The sequence below is a fragment of the Pygocentrus nattereri genome, chromosome 27, assembly GCF_015220715.1.
Source record: "Pygocentrus nattereri isolate fPygNat1 chromosome 27, fPygNat1.pri, whole genome shotgun sequence".
In the NCBI taxonomy this organism is placed as follows: domain Eukaryota; kingdom Metazoa; phylum Chordata; class Actinopteri; order Characiformes; family Serrasalmidae; genus Pygocentrus; species Pygocentrus nattereri.
In genome coordinates this window covers 24,941,130-24,957,590 of record NC_051237.1, presented here as the reverse complement: position 1 = coordinate 24,957,590, position 16,461 = coordinate 24,941,130, and the positions used below count along the sequence as shown (strand labels likewise).

General features: G+C 43.4%; 1 protein-coding gene across 1 annotated transcript; it reads right to left on the bottom strand.

Moving 5' to 3' along the window:
* Window positions 1-538: 538 nt before the first annotated feature.
* utp18 (UTP18 small subunit processome component) lies at window positions 539-14,150 on the bottom strand. The gene is made up of 13 exons (XM_017687350.1): window positions 13,919-14,150; window positions 11,296-11,420; window positions 10,701-10,796; window positions 9,242-9,309; window positions 9,031-9,134; window positions 7,839-7,964; window positions 7,087-7,261; window positions 6,865-6,965; window positions 5,610-5,700; window positions 4,833-4,956; window positions 4,304-4,478; window positions 2,762-2,904; window positions 539-854 (listed from the first exon to the last, which is right to left on the bottom strand). The coding sequence occupies exons 1-13, from the start codon at window positions 13,988-13,990 to the stop codon at window positions 830-832; spliced, it is 1,425 nt and encodes a 474-aa protein (XP_017542839.1). The 5' UTR covers window positions 13,991-14,150; the 3' UTR covers window positions 539-829.
* Window positions 14,151-16,461: the final 2,311 nt, after the last annotated feature.

Sequence of the window (16,461 nt, the reverse complement as noted above, 5' to 3'; positions counted from 1 at the left end):
CACGCTTTGCATTGCGCTTGGTGATGTAAGGCTTGGATGCAGCTGCTCGGCCATGGAAACCCATTCCATGAAGCTCTCTACGCTGTTCTTGAGCTGATCTGAAGGCCACATGAAGTTTGGAGGTCTGTAGTGATGGACTCTGCAGAAAGTTGGTGACCTCTGTGCACTATGCCCCTCAGCATCCGCTGACCGCTCTGTCATTTTACGTGGCCGACCACTTCGTGGCTGAGTTGCTGTCGTTCCCAATCGCTTCCACTTTGTTATAATCCCACTGACAGCTGACTGTGGAATATTTAGTAGTGAGGAAATTTCACGACTGGAACACCTGAACTCCGTGATTTGCAAGGGTGAGTGAGGACTTTTGGAAATAGTGTAGATAGACCGACAGGTAGACAGATAGAACACCCACCCACACACACACAAACACCCCCACCCAAACACATGCGCACACAATTGTTTACATGTATGGAGCACTAAACACATTGAACTGGAATTCAATCAGATTCTCATGATTAGTAAATGGACGCTGTGGCTCATCTGTCATTTGTTGTCACTTTTATTTAAAATTGTCGTTTGTATTCTTGCTCAGACACGTTTAACCACAATTAAACCGCACCGTGAAACCAATTAGCTGGTTCTCAGATGCTCCAATTACGCTGTTTTCCGCTGATCTCAGCAGCTTCAACAACAGAGTCTGTGAAGAGGTGACCGGCTTCTGCCCAGCGCTCCGGCTAGAACATCACAGTCCTCTGAAAACACAGGATTCTTCAAGACCTCCTTTAAAAACAAGTTCCACAAAACGCTCGGTCCTCCTGTTCCGCGCGCATCTTCAGAAATCTTTATAATGCAGCAGCCTGAGGAGAAAACAGAAAAGAATGAAGCTCCGGCAGCAGTTCTGTCTGTGTGCTCTGTCTGTCTGCCCGCCCGTCTATCTGTTTGCTCGCCCGTCTATCTGTCTGTCTGCCCGCCCATCTATCGGTCTTGTCTGTCTGTCTGTCCATCTATCTGTCTTGTCTGCCCGCCCGTCTATCTGTCTTGTCTGTCCACCCGCTCGCCTGTCTGTCCGCCCACCCGTCTATCTGTCTGTCTGCCCGCCCATCTATCTGTCTTGTCTGTCTGCCCGCCCATCTATCTGTCTGTCTGCCCATCTATCCGTCTTGTCTGTCTGCCCGCCCGTCTATCTGTCTTGTCTATCTGTGCGCCCCTCTATCTGTTGTCTGTCTGCCTTGTCTGTCTGTCTGTCCATCTATCTGTCTTGTCTGCCCGCCCGTCTATCTGTCTTGTCTGTCCACCCGCCCGTCTGTCCGCCCGCTCGCCTGTCTGTCCGCCCGCCCGTCTATCTGTCTGTCTGCCCGCCCATCTATCTGTCTTGTCTGTCTGCCCGCCCATCTATCTGTCTGTCTGCCCATCTATCCGTCTTGTCTGTCTGCCCGCCCGTCTATCTGTCTTGCCTATCTGTGCGCCCCTCTATCTGTTGTCTGTCTGCCTTGTCTGTCTGTCTGCCAGCCCGTCTATCTGTCTTGTTTGTCTGTCTGTCTGCCCGTGTGCCCGCCCGTCCATCTGTCTTGTCTGTCTGTATGCCCGCCCATCTATCTGTCGTTTGTCTATCTGTCTTGTCTGTCTGTCTGCCCGCCCATCTATCTGTCGTTTGTCTGTCTGTCTGTCTGCCCATCTATCCGTCTTGTCTGTCTGCCCGCCCGTCTATCTGTCTTGTCTGTCTGTATGCCCGCCCATCTATCTGTCGTTTGTCTGTCTTGCCTGTCTGTCTGCCCGCCCATCTATCTGTCGTTTGTCTGTCTGTCTGTCTGCCCATCTATCCGTCTTGTCTGTCTGCCCACCCGTCTATCTGTCTTGTCTGTCTGTCTGCCCGCCCATCTGTCGGTCCGTCCGCCCATCTATCTGTTTACCCACCCGCCCGTCTATCTGTCGTTTGTCTGTCTGCTCGCCTGCCCATCTGTCTTGTTTGTCTGTCTGCCTGCCCATCTGTCTTGTTTGTCTGTCTGCCTGTCCATCTGTCTTGTTTGTCTGTCTGCCTGTCCATCTGTCTTGTTTGTCTGTCTGCCTGTCCATCTGTCTTGTCTGTCTGTCTGCCTGTCTGCCGGCCCGCCCGTCTATCTGTCTTGTCTGTCTGTCTGTCTGTCCGCCCATCTATCTGTCTTGTTTGTCTATCTGTGTGTCTGCCCGTCTATCTGTCTGCCCGCCCGCCCGTCTATCTGTCTTGTCTGTCTGTCTGCCCGCCCATCTATCTGTTTACCTGCCCGCCCGTCCATCTGTCTTGTCTGTCTGTCTGCCCGCCCATCTATCTGTTTACCCGCCCGCCCGTCCATCTGTCTTGTCTGTCTGTCTGCCCGTCCATCTGTCTTGTTTGTCTGTCTGCCTGTCTGCCCATCTATCTGTCTGCCCCCCTGTCTATCTATCTGTCTGTCTGCTCCCCTGTCTGTCTATCTGTCTGTCTGTCTATCTGCCCCCTGTCTGTCTGCCCACCCGTCTATCTGTCTTGTCTGTCTGTCTGCCCGCCTGTCTATCTGTCTTGTCTGCCCGCCCGTCTATCTGTCTTGTCTGCCCGCCCGTCTATCTGTCTTGTCTGCCCGCCCGTCTATCCGTCTCGTCTGTCTGTCTGCCCGTGTATCTGTCTGCCTTGTCTGTCTGCCCGTCTATCTGCCTGCCCGAATGATGACCTGAATGCAGTAAGTGTATTTTAATATACTGAATTAACAGCTTATGTTTATATGACATCAGGTTTGTATCCTGTGTTCCTCACCTGAACAGCACAGCGTGACCCTTGTTGTTGGCCACAGAATAGAAGCCGCTGTTGGGGGAGAAGTCCAGGCAGTGCGAGCGGTAGATTGCCTTTTTCCGGAATAAAGGAAAGTTGGAGAAAACCGTGAAGCTTGGAATGTGGACCTGGAGGAAACAAAGGGAAAAGGGAATAAATAAGATGGATATAAACCTGGGAGAATTAACTATAAACATCCAACTGATAACAGAAAAATAATACACAAAAGTTTTTATATTTTGATATTTTGTTTGTCAGTATTTTGAATAAATAGACAAGAATGAGTTAAATGACATCACACGCGACCTCAGGAGTTAAATCTGGTCAACATCCTACAGTCTTAAAAGGTGTGCAAAAGTTTGAACACCCTCTCTCAAATGAAAAATTTTCCTGCAAGTTTAATGCATAATTTATATTTTCTTGCTGAATTTAACATATTGAAACATTTTGTACAGGGCGATTTCTATGCTTGAGCTCCCCCACCCCACCCCACCCAAATATGCAGGAATGTATTTTATTGTTTCATTTAAAAAGCTCTATAATGTTCATATGATCCTCACAGTCACTCTGACAGACTGTAATACACTACAGGAAGCGTAGGGGGCGATACGGCTTCTACTGTTTCATTTAAAAAGCTCTATAATGTTCATATGATCCACACAGTCACTCTGACAGACTGTAATACACTACAGGAAGCGTAGGGGGCGATACGGCTTCTACTGTTTCATTTAAAAAGCTCTATAATGTTCATATGATCCACACAGTCGCTCTGACAGACTGTAATACACTACAGGAGGCGTAGGGGGCGATACGGCTTCTACTGTTTCATTTAAAAAGCTCTATAATGTTCATATGATCCACACAGTCGCTCTGACAGACTGTAATACACTACAGGAAGCGTAGGGGGCGATACGGCTTCTATTGTTTCATTTAAAAAGCTCTATAATGTTCATATGATCCACACAGTCGCTCTGACAGACTGTAATACACTACAGGAAGCGTAGGGGGCGATACGGCTTCTACTGTTTCATTTAAAAAGCTCTATAATGTTCATATGATCCACACAGTCACTCTGACAGACTGTAATACACTACAGGAAGCGTAGGGGGCGATACGGCTTCTACTGTTTCATTTAAAAAGCTCTATAATGTTCATATGATCCACACAGTCGCTCTGACAGACTGTAATACACTACAGGAAGCGTAGGGGGCGATACGGCTTCTACTGTTTCATTTAAAAAGCTCTATAATGTTCATATGATCCACACAGTCGCTCTGACAGACTGTAATACACTACAGGAAGCGTAGGGGGCGATATGACATTGTTTTTTAAAAAAGCACTACACTCTTAATATACTATTGATTCGCTGCACCATTAAAGTCAAATCAATCAATTAATTGAACACAGAAAAAAAAAAAGATTTGCTGCAGCTTGATCCTTCATACTGGTCTCATTCCTCAGAATATATGTTGCGGTTTCAGAGTATTACCAAGTGATTTTAGTGATTTTAAAGCCTCATTGTCTCACCAGTCTGTTGGCCTCGTCTTCGGCGCGGGAGGCAATGGCTAAAATCTCGGAGTTTGGGTTGAAGCGCAGCGAGGTGGCAGGTGTCAGCAGATTCATCACAGCCTTCAGAGGCTTTGGAGACGATTCCTGCAGACACGTCTTCTGGGAGTAGATATTCACCACACCAGACTGAGAGCTGACAAACAGAAACGCATATTCAGCATCATTACACAGCTAAAAATTACATTCACTCTCAATGTTTGTTTCTTCTCATAGCGCCCGAGGAGCCACCTGACTCGGACGACTCTATAAGCTTCTCTTACGTTAACTAGTGATGCAAAAACTAAAGAAGCAAACAGACACCAAACAGGTTTTGGCTTGCTGACTACATTTGGGGTACGACCATGAATTTTTATGTTTTCTATAAATTACCTTTTTAAGAGTTTGAAGAGGACTCTTAATTGTTCTGATGCCTCCAGTGACGTTTATTGTGAGGAAACTCCCCATTTAGGCGTCGAGGAAATGATTAAAAGGCGTGTGTGATACTCACCCACAGGCCACATACAGACCGTCCCGCGACACGGCCAGAGACGTTCCCCTCACGCAGCCCTCATCCACAAACCTGCTCACAAATTTACTGCTCTTCACGTCCCAGATATACACCTCACCCTCATCTGAAACGAACACCAGCACAACAGAAGAGCCTCTCAATTACATGCAAACAAGCAAAAATATGTTTAAGTTTTCAGCATTTTCAGTTAAAATTGGTGTCCAATCATTTCCTACAGTGCTGTTTTTGTGGATATGAGGGATCTTGAGTTATCGTGATATCGATATTTGGATTTTAATATCAAAGCCAGGAATCATAGCAGATATTACTATGGCAAAAAAACAAACATCATTATCAGAACTCTAATGCTTTGTTTACATATTGGCGATGGAGAAAAACTGCGCCTCACATTGGTACGTGACCAACAGCGGCATGCGGCCACACAGTGGTTGTCACGGTGACCGAGTTACCGGTATAAAAGGATGATTATCAGAGGAGATCGTCAGCGTCGTGAACTGCTTATTTACGGTGGTAAAAGGCAGGAGGTGCTCTGCACTCTTATTCTGTATTTCAACTTAAAGCCCCACTCCCAATGGTGCTCCACAGAACTTAGCTGAAAGGTTCTTTAGGAAACCAAAAATCAGCCTGTTGGGGAACTGTGCAAAGAACCTTTTCTGATACGTTTACTTTCAAGAGTGCAGAGTCCACCATACCGTATTTAATAATAAACCCTCATGCTAATTTCATTTTCTACTGTGTGTTTGAATTGGGACGTACCGGAACTGGTGAAGATCTGACTGCCGTCTCCAGTGAACGCCGCCGCACAAACATTGCCGTTAATCTTCAGACTGCGGACCACCTCCCTCGTCTGAAACACAGTGCACAGATCCTCATTATCGGACCGTTTATGATGAACTTCACTCAGAGCTTAAAATACACATCTTTAAAGTTGACAAATGAAAAGCTGAATAAAAACTCATGCCGCACTGATTCTAAAGTGCGATTTAGTGCCCCTGATAATCATTACATGAGCAATTAGGTTCACAGCAAACAGCTGTCATAATTACCGCTCATAAATACTTAATAATTAATAAACTCATAATTACTCTTATTAAAAATGATTGCTTGATTTAAATAAATAATTGATCAAATACATTCTTCCTATGGCCTACTAATTAGTTTGCTATTTGAATGATAATCAGGGTATATAGGTCACTATAGGTCATTAGTGCCACGTTCAGCAGATTCTCCTCAAGAGGAACCTCTCAGTGCTTAAACTGCTATTGTCATTGAAAGGGAGGAAACCCACACCAGCAGGATCTTACTGGTGCATTTATGTTAAGGTCATTTCTATAAATAAATAAAAAAAATTGTAAAAGCTTTTCTGCTACACATTGAGTGTTTACGAAGGAAGAGGTTTTGTGTAACTATGTATGGGCTGAACTGATCAGCAGACAACCGACAGGCTAACAGGCTCCTCCAATAACATTGTCAGGCTTCACCCAATAAACTGTAGAACTGCTGCAGAGAAAGCACAGAATCTGCAAACTGAATGTCTGTTAACACAAACTCCTACAGAAGCTCTAGCAGATATTAGCTGGTGGTAGCTCGTGGTACTCAGGCTACTTCTAAAACGAAGATTTCTGCCGTAAACACGGCTTTAATTACACATAGAGCTGTGACAAGGTCTTGAAAAGACAGTCTGAAAACAGCATTTTACCCACATGAACCCTGATAATGCACATGTTAAATCCACCTACGGCTCTTTCTTCCAGGAGAAAACACATATTTGTGCATAATTATTTTATATGATTACACATAAGAAAAAAAAAGATTAAAAAGAATTAAATAATAATAAACAAAATAATTGACAGACTGCTGGATTACTAAAATGATTAGTGACAGCGCTGGTTTGAATTAGATCTACATTCTCATGTACACAGAAAAGTCCAGTTTATTACATAAGAAGAAGAGAAACCATCTTTCAGCTTTAAGGTCAGAGGATCTAAACTGTGAGCTGAAGTATCTGTACCTTCATGGTCATGAGGTGGAGATATCCCGAGGAACCTGTGAGGAGCAGAAACTCTCCGTCTGGAGAAACTTCAAACTCCTTCACCCGCTGCTCATTCAGTCCTACGGCAAACAGAGAACAGTGACTTAGAACATGCGCAAACACTAACAACTACCACGGCTGGAGCTCTCACAGTTACTGTAGACTGAATAGGGCTGTAGCCTCCCTGTAGCTCCTGCTCACCTCGGACCCTGGGCACAGGGATAACTTTGCCCTCTATCATGTCGTAGATGTAGAACAGCTTGTTTTTCATTCCAGTGGCCACCACCTGTTCACCATTAGCAGTGAAGCAGGCCTTATTCACCGGAAACCTCTCCAGGTGGATGCTCTGGATCTTAGGATTGGTCTTACCGTCCACCTGAAAACAAGGAATGTTTGAGTTTTTGCTTTAAATTTTCATTGAAGAAACCCTGTATAGGTTTAGAGCATCATAATCAGCTCTGTGTTAATGCTTTATCCACACATACACACACAATGCAGGCAAAGATACGAACAGCTTTCTATTAAAGATTTCAATATTTATAACTCATAAGGAGTGAAACAGCGCCACCCTGCGGCAGAGCAGAGCTGCAGCCTTATATATATATATATATATATATATATATATATATATATATATATATATATATATATATATATATATATATATATATATATATATATATATATATATATATAGCGCGCTAGTTGAGGTCCAATTAGTTATAGACCAGGTTTGAGCTCCAAAGCAGGTTAACGTTTTATTTGTTACTTTTTAAATCATCCAACGTAATAATATTATTTCAGGGTAAAATCTGTCCGTCTGATTGTGGGCGACACACAATCCGTTACTGAGCCATATATCAACAATCTGATTGGTCGCCACTCGGCTCATTTGCATAAAACTTCAGCAGCATCGCACACATCTCTGCTGTGCGTTCAGTAGAGGGCGCTACCTGGAAGAGAGAGATGGTGCAGTCCAGTCCAGCTGTCATGACCACCTGAGCGGAGGGGTGGAACTGCACCGTGGACAGCCGATCCTCACTCGGGTTCATACTATTAGCGTTCAGGCACCTCTTCAGCTGCAGAGCAGTAAGAGTTCCACTGTTAATCAGTCATAAAAGCAGGAAGGGGCGTTTCCAGCTTGCAACCCCATCAAAATATTCAGGCACAACATTCTGACCACCTCCTCGTTTCTACGCTCAATGTCCACTTTATCAGCTCCACTTACTGTATAGCTGCACTCTGTAGTTCTACAGTTACAGACTGTAGTCCATCTGTTTCTCTGATACTCTGTTACCCTGTTCTTCAGTGATCAGGACACTGTGTTTAAAACTCCAGCAGCACTGCTGTGTCTGATCCGCTCAGACCAGCACAACACACACTAACACACCACCACCACGTCAGTGTTACTGCAGTGCTGAGAATGACCCAAGAATAGTACCTGCTCTGTGAGGGTCCATGGGGGTTCCTGACCACTGAAGAACAGGGTAACAGAGTATCAGAGAAACAGATGGACTACAGTCTGTAACTGTAGAACTACAGAGTGCAGCTATACAGTAAGTGGAGCTGATAAAAGACAACATGGGCAACATCCACTATTGTGCAAAACAAAGATATAACGTATAATGCAGTCAGGCTACAAACACATATGCAGTTGCTTATTTTTAAATACAGACCTACAAATATCAAGAAATACATATTTAATTTCTTAAAAGTTTCTTATGGTGATGCAAGTTTGTTGTAACAGTAACTACTTTACTTTATCACAAGTCTATGCATTTTAGGAGAGCAGGGATTGAGCCCAGCACGGGGAAGGACTTGTAATGCTTTTCATGCCATTTTCCATCAGTCTACTTACTGTATGTTCAGAAAAGCAAGTTTATTTATCATAATAATGATATATATTAGTCATATCGCCCAGCCCTAATTCAAACTGACTAAAAATTCTATAACTGAAATATTCTTATTTCTAATGTATCCAACACTGAGGAATTCCTTTTCACTGGACATGAATTAGGGTTCCACACCTTTCGACCATCAGACCCTACAGTGTTAAAACAGCCATCATCCTTCATTCATCACCAACACGTCCAGAAGAGCAGTTCTAATGTAACTAATTCACTGCACAAAGAACATCATATCCACCTTAATAATTCCTTTAGGGAGGCTTTCAGAGGAGCCGACATAGTTGCCAGTCTTCTTCAACAGTTCGTCATCCTCATCATCCTCGTCGTCGTCGTCATCATCTCCTTTGAAAGAAAAGAGAAAGTACAGTTTTCCAGCCGAACGGATCATCAGTTTGGATGATTATGACGGACAGGGATGAAAAAATTATCAATGTTTTATGAATAATCACCTTTTTTCTTACTTTTCTTCACACTCTTCTCAGCCCAGGAAGGAGTTCCACCCATCGCCCTCTGGAACCTGTCAGAATAGGCCAGTTATGTTTAACGTTCCGTGAACGACTGCACTGTGCTGTTTTCCTTCTTTCCCCTCTTTCCTGTGGTCAGCGGTGAACAGTGGCTATTGGAGACTAATTAGGTCTCAAGTTTTCTTCAAATTTGGTCAAAACCTCTATAATAATGCTAATTTCTGGTTAGCGCCCCTATGGGATTCCAGTAGTATGTTGGCGCTAAGCTAACGTTGATTTATTTTGCTGTTCTAGATTATACAGACATCTGAAGCTTTTAAAAGTCAGTCCATGTGTTTTGTCTGAATCTTGGAACAGATATTATCAGAGCTGCAGCCGCTGTTTAACATTCCTAACAACCAACCAGAACTTAGACTACAGCTCCTACTTACAGTCAGTGATGTATCTAGAACCTCCAGAAGGACCAGAGTGATAGACAGAGTCGCAGCCACTGTTTTCTATTCCTAACAGCTAAATGGAACACTGCTTAGAATACGGCTTATATTTACAGTCATTGATGTACCTAGAACCTTCAGAAGGACTAAAGTGACATTTCTGGTCCCACTGTAAATCAGAGCGTGATTGGCCGATTTCTTCAATCACTTCCTAATTATGTTGGTAGTTATTCTAATGTGTGAGGCCTTCAGTACAGCTCCTGAAGTCCTAACCAATGGGAGAGCAGCTCTGCTGTATCTACATAGATACCACAGAAAGAACAGCCCTGATTTCAACCTATTTGTTTGCAAACAAACCTCCACATTACCAAGCTAAAGTGGCATGAATCCGATTTTCAGCCCTGATGTGACTCGGACCTGATGTTTCGCCCTGATGTGACTCGGATCTGGTGTTTTCAGGGCTGTTTGGACACAAATCTGGTCTTTTCAAATCCGACCTGAGCCACTTCCATATGTGGTCCTAGATCGGATGCGTATCCGATTTGTGGCCATGTGACCTTAACGTGACACTCAGATCGCAATTCATCTGCTTTTTCTCCATCATTCAGCGTTGCCATGGCAACAGAGCTGAACAGACGTAAAAGCCTGTAAACGGCGGAAAAGCAGCTCATCTCATTTTCCCTCCTCCATCTGGCTCTAATAATGAAGCTGAGAGCTGATCAGAGTTAATGATCTTCTCAGCGAAGCTCGTTCTGCTCGTTAGTTTGTGCTGATGATGCAGTGATTCAGTCACGTGACGTTACTGAGTAGGAGGAGCTCATGAGGGTCAGTTCAGGCCGGTTCATCACATTAAACACAGATTTGAGTCACTGACCTAAACAAGTCTGAACCATCGAGTCAGAGAGAGCGGATTTGAGCAACGAGGCTTGTAATGTGAACGCAGCTTTTAGCGTTATTTTTTTGAGTGTGTTAACCTTCAATTTGCGGACAAACCAGCAGGTTTTACTTACTGCTCCTTTAGCCGCTGCTGGAGTTTCTGTTTGGACATTGTGGATTCTGCGTCACTCTTCTTAAAATCTTTGCGAAACCGATGTGTCATGTCGATCCTAAAACAGTGAGAAAGAGTTTTAATCAGATATTTAAAGAACAAAAGCACGAAAGTCAAACACAAAGCAGACCAACAAAATTACTTATGAGATTAGTCAACATCTCTACTACTAACATTATAGAGCTTTTTAAATGAAACAGTAGAAGCCGTATCGCCCCCTACGCTTCCTGTAGTGTATTACAGTCTGTCAGCGCGACTGTGTGGATCATATGAACATTATAGAGCTTTTTAAATGAAACAGTAGAAGCCGTATCGCCCCCTACGCTTCCTGTAGTGTATTACAGTCTGTCAGAGCGACTGTGTGGATCATATGAACATTATAGAGCTTTTTAAATGAAACAGTAGAAGCCGTATCGCCCCCTACGCTTCCTGTAGTGTATTACAGTCTGTCAGAATGACTGTGTGATTCCTATGAACATTAAAGAGCTTTTTAAATGAAAAAATACAGGATGAAAGGTTTTGGCTGTATATAAAGGATGGACGTAAACATGACTCACTGTTCCTCCTCCTCATCATCTTCATCCTCCCACACTGCTTTTCTTTTGGCAGGAAGCTGAAGACGAGACTCGTTTTCCTCCTCTGAGTCACTTGAGGATTCCTGTGCTTGCTCCTCATCGCTCCCCTGCTCAGAGGAGGAAAGGGACAAAATAAAAGAAACGTCACAAACTGCACAAACATAACCAGCTCTTCTGCGAAGCTTTAAATATAAAAATGATGAAACTGGGGTTGATTAGACATTCATTACACAAAGGTAGAATGGCAGAAAAGAGAAACTTACAAATTAAATACACAATTAAACTTCGTATATGTTTATTAGTTCTGGAAACATTTTCATAATGTGAAAGCAGAACCTGAGCCTGAAGATCCTGTGATCTCCACAGAGTAAACAAGGCCTCCAACTTTCATCATCAACATCCAGCGAAAGAAAAGTGTCTGCACGTTCCATTCAATGGGTGGGTGGGTGTGTATGAATAATATATACATATACACACACACACACACAGTCAATGAGTCTACATATACACCATATATACAGTTAATGAGCATATGTCATATCATATATACAGTTAATGAGTGTCATATATATATACAGTTAGAGTGTTATATATACAGTTAATGAGTGGGTCATATCATATATACAGTTAATGAGTGCGTTTATATATATATATATATATTCAGTCACTGAGCAAACAGCACAGTTAATAGCACAGTTGATGGCGTATGTCTGAGTGAAATGTGGGCCATGAAGTCTACAGAACTGTCCACAGACCTGCCAGACAGGACTGTGTAGAGGCTCCATCTTTCTCAAATGGAAGAAGTTTAGAACCACTAACAGTCCAGCTAGAACTGGTCACCCAGCCAAACAATGGGGAATGTACCTTTGTGGGGACAGGTGGACTCCACCAATCAGGCCTTAATGGCAGAGTGGCCAGACGAAACCTATTCCTCAGTAAAATAGACATCAAAGTCTGCTGGGACTTTGCCAAAGGGCTTTTGAACGACTCCAAGACCATGAGAAGTAAAACCCCCTGATCTGATGAACCAAACACTGAACCACTTGGCCACAACGGCACGTGTGGAGGAAACCAGGCACCGAGCATCACCTCCTTAATGAAGGATCAACTCAACAGCATTAAAACAGTTCATCACCAGTAATGAAGGAGAATTCCATCGGTCTTCCTAATGTCCTGCAAAACTCAATGGATAAGACGTAAACCGAGCAGTTCAGAGCGGTTTGGTCTGAAACTCTGTGTTCTAGATAAACTTACCGAGTCAGAGCTGTTCACAGTGGTGGTGATGGGAACCAGACGTCCCCCTCTAAAAGCTCCTCACCGTTCCTACATGAACTGGTTCTGAGTTCACTGCCAGTTCTGAGACGATTTCGGCCTTGAGATCCATTCCTGGCGCAGCGATACAGAACACGCAGGGTGTTCTGACTGTAGGGCTCGGTCGCTTTTCTGGATTCTCCTAGTGAGGCTGTAATATCTAGACCTGCTGGAGTCTCTGCTGCTCTGTTAACCCTGAAATCTGTGGTCAGTCACTCATTACAGAACCGACTCTGTGTGTTTTCCTCTCTTTGCCGAGTTGAACAGCTGCCCATCCTGTGCATCTGATGCTGCTGCCTCTTCTGCCTTGACCGGGCGCCACTGCTCGCCAAGCTTCTGGACCGGCTTGACCACCAATTGAGCTTCTTGCTGTACAACTCTGTGCAACCCTCATAAGCGGAACCTCCTGCTGCATAAACTAGATCTAATTAACCGCTGCCCCACCTGTTTTACCCGCTTTGTCCTATAATACTAACACTGTGTGCTGTCCGGTGTGGACCAGAGGAGGACGGGTTCCCCTTCTGAGTCTTGGTTCCTCTCAGCGTTTCTTCCTCTCGCTCTCCGTGAGTTTTCATTGCCACTGTTGCCACTGGCGACGCTCATTTGGACTCAGACCCGGATTTTTCTCTAAAGCTGCTTTGAGAGAACACCTGCTGTAAAAAGGGCTTGATGAGGCAAAACAGTCCACAAAGAAAACTGATCATTCCAGACTTTCCACTGTTTTCCCATCATCAACATTCCATATAAGCTTATAAGCTATAAGAAGACTTGTGTAGGTTCTCTGGTGGTTCTGGACGGTTAATAAAGTGTCTGTATCTGTGTTGTAGTCATGGCGACGACTGGTTCCCATCAGCACCACCGTAAAGACGAACCTGAACCACTTCACACCAAACCCTCTGAATCCCAGTGTTTACACCTGGAACTCTGAGGTATGGAGGAAGTGAGGTGGAGTTCCCATTTCACTCGTTTATTTAGGCTTATTATTACCTCGATATAACTGTGTTATAAAGGGTTTTAGGCGCCGCAGAAGAACCACTGCTGGTTCCCTAAAGAACACATAGATGGTGGGCTCTCTAAATGATCTCTGTGACTCTTGGAATTCGAATTTTCCGTTCCACCTTAAATGGTGCATCAGTACTGTTAGCGTGCTCCGACTTTTAAGGTGGAACGGAGAATTCCAGTAGGACCGTGACAGTCTGGCTACAGATCTGTCTGCCAGTCGTGGCTGAGCGACAGACCGTTTGATATAATATAAGAATTGTCTTCTATTTCTCCTTAATTCGGGCGTTTTTACCTCCAGCTTCTCGAGAAGTTCGTCCTCAGCTCCGAACACGAGCTGCCGCAGTCTCTCCTCCTCAGACTCCATCACCTCTGCTGACCGGACCGAACCGAACCGCAATAAAACGCTTTAATTCTGGACTTTCTTCACTTTAGTTATCTGTGTTTGTTTGCGCTGTGAGCTCCGAGCCACATGGACCAGCCCTGGGATCTTCAGTGTCCACCGATGCAGAGCAGCACAACGCCCCCTGCTGACCTGGAGGACCACAGAGAAAAAACACACCGTACTTTAAAATGAAAAACAGATAAATGTAAAGATTAAATGATAAAAACAGCAGAGGTGGACGAAGCCCACAGACCCTGTACTAGAGTTAAAGTCAAGACCCCTAAGGTAAAATATTCCTCCAGTAAAAGTAGAAGTTCCTCCCTTTAGACCTCCACTGGAGTAAAAGTACTAAAGTATTTACCTTCAAATGTATTTAAGTATAAAGTAAAAGTACTAAAAGAGTAATTCTGGCTCTGATGTCCTGTTATCATTTTTATAACCAGACTGGCTTCATGAACTCATTTCAGGTGAAAGTCCTCCAGCGTCTCTCTTGGTAAACCAGTCTTTTAATAGAACGTCATTAATTAGTGACGCTGACGTCTATTAAAATGATCAGAAGCACAAAACACTGAAGGTAAACAGTTTCCATCAGGGAGAACCGAGTGGCTCTGAAATCACTTTTTACACACAAGCAAAGTTTCAGTTTCAGATTTATTTACAACTTAGTTCCAAGTTTAAGTTGAATAAAAACTGGCTTTAAACTCAGGATCACAGATGAGCTCCTTTACTATGTTGATCTGTAGGCGTCTGTTCATAAACATAAACCAGCCCAAACTCATTTACTATAAAATGAAATGGTGTTTGTAGAAATTCAGAAAAAAGCCGCGTCAGTCTCGACTGCATATGTGGACATATTTCTATATTGAGCTCTATTTACACAAAGTTAGGTTAGTTCATCATTTATGTTGAACAGACTCTCCCAAAGTTTTACGCTGCTGCGCTGACGTTGAACCGCGTGCTGCACTGGGTCGGTATGACCAACAGGTCAAAACCAGCTCTAAACAAAGTGACCGCTGGGCCCTGATTGGTGCTCTGGCTTTGCGCTTCTTTCGTTTTGACATGTTACGTTTTTATACACACAGAAACCAAAAGGAACGACAGATTTCTCAAAATGTAGGAAAAAGTCGGATATTAGACTCTGAAATGTAGTGGAGTGAAAGGAAAAAGTCCAGAACGGAGAAACTTCAGTACAGATACACCAAAAATACTAAAGTACAGAAACTAATTACATTTACTCAGTTACTCAGTTACTGTCCCCCACTGTACTTTAGAGTTCCAGTGATTAGGAATAATAATTGCAAGAAGAAAAAAAAAACATTATTTTAATTTATAGAGCATTTTATACATGTAGCGGCGCAAAACACTTCACAAAGAAAATACAAAATAAAATCACAAAAACAAACAAATAACAATAAAATGCACTTAATAAATGTTCAATTAAAAACATATTGTTTAGAAGTGCACTACTGAACTATCACTATCAGAGCTACAGTGTTCAAAGGGGAATCCCACCAAAGTTTCAACTTTCCCCCATCATTGAGTGCGTGAGAGGGTTTGGTGTGAAACGGTTCAGACATCTTTACAGTGGTGGTGATGGGAACCAGGCGTCGCCATGACTACAACACAGATATAGACACTTTATTTACCATACAGAACCTCCAGAGAACCTACACGGGTCTTCTGAGCTTATATGGAATGTTAACGATGGAAAACAGTGGAAAATCTGGAATAATGAGTTTTCTTTGGGGACTATTTTGCCGCACAGCGCCCTGCATGTCTCCCTCTACCATGGATGGATTTCAAATATGTAAATATACAGTTAGACAGAGCTGGAACCCTGGCACTTCCTCTAAAGTCTTTTACAGCTGTTTTACAGGGGATTCCCCCTCACACTGCTGAAGGGAAGAAGACAGAAATAGAACAAGCTGTGTAATGAAATTCAACTCCAGCTGCATTCAATGCAAAAAGTGGTTTGTGGGGGCCAAGCACTTTTAGCCAGTGCACTGGGAGTATCATATGTAAAGCAATGTTATGTAACAGTTTTACCTTAAACAAACAGCCTCAAAATCAATTTGATGGTGCACTTAAACAGTAGAACCCGAGAGGGAGTGTAGTCTCACGAAATACCATCTCGGCTGTGATCTGGTGGCTGTAGATCATCCCAGTCGTGATGTTAATGGTGAAAACTCACTCCTCGAGTGCTCTACTGCTTTAATACAGCAGTTAAATAAATACAGTAAGAAATGAATAAACTGGCCGTGAACGCGGCGTTTAATATGTTTTAATGTTCAGCTCCTTCCTCCTAATTATAGCTCCTTAACTTCACTTTGTGAAGGTTAAGCTACATTTCTGTGTATGGTGCTGTAAATATAACAATAACAAAACTACAATCACATTCTTCTTATTATTCTTCTTATTATCATTGTTATTGCCACAATGGTGTCAGAAGTGGG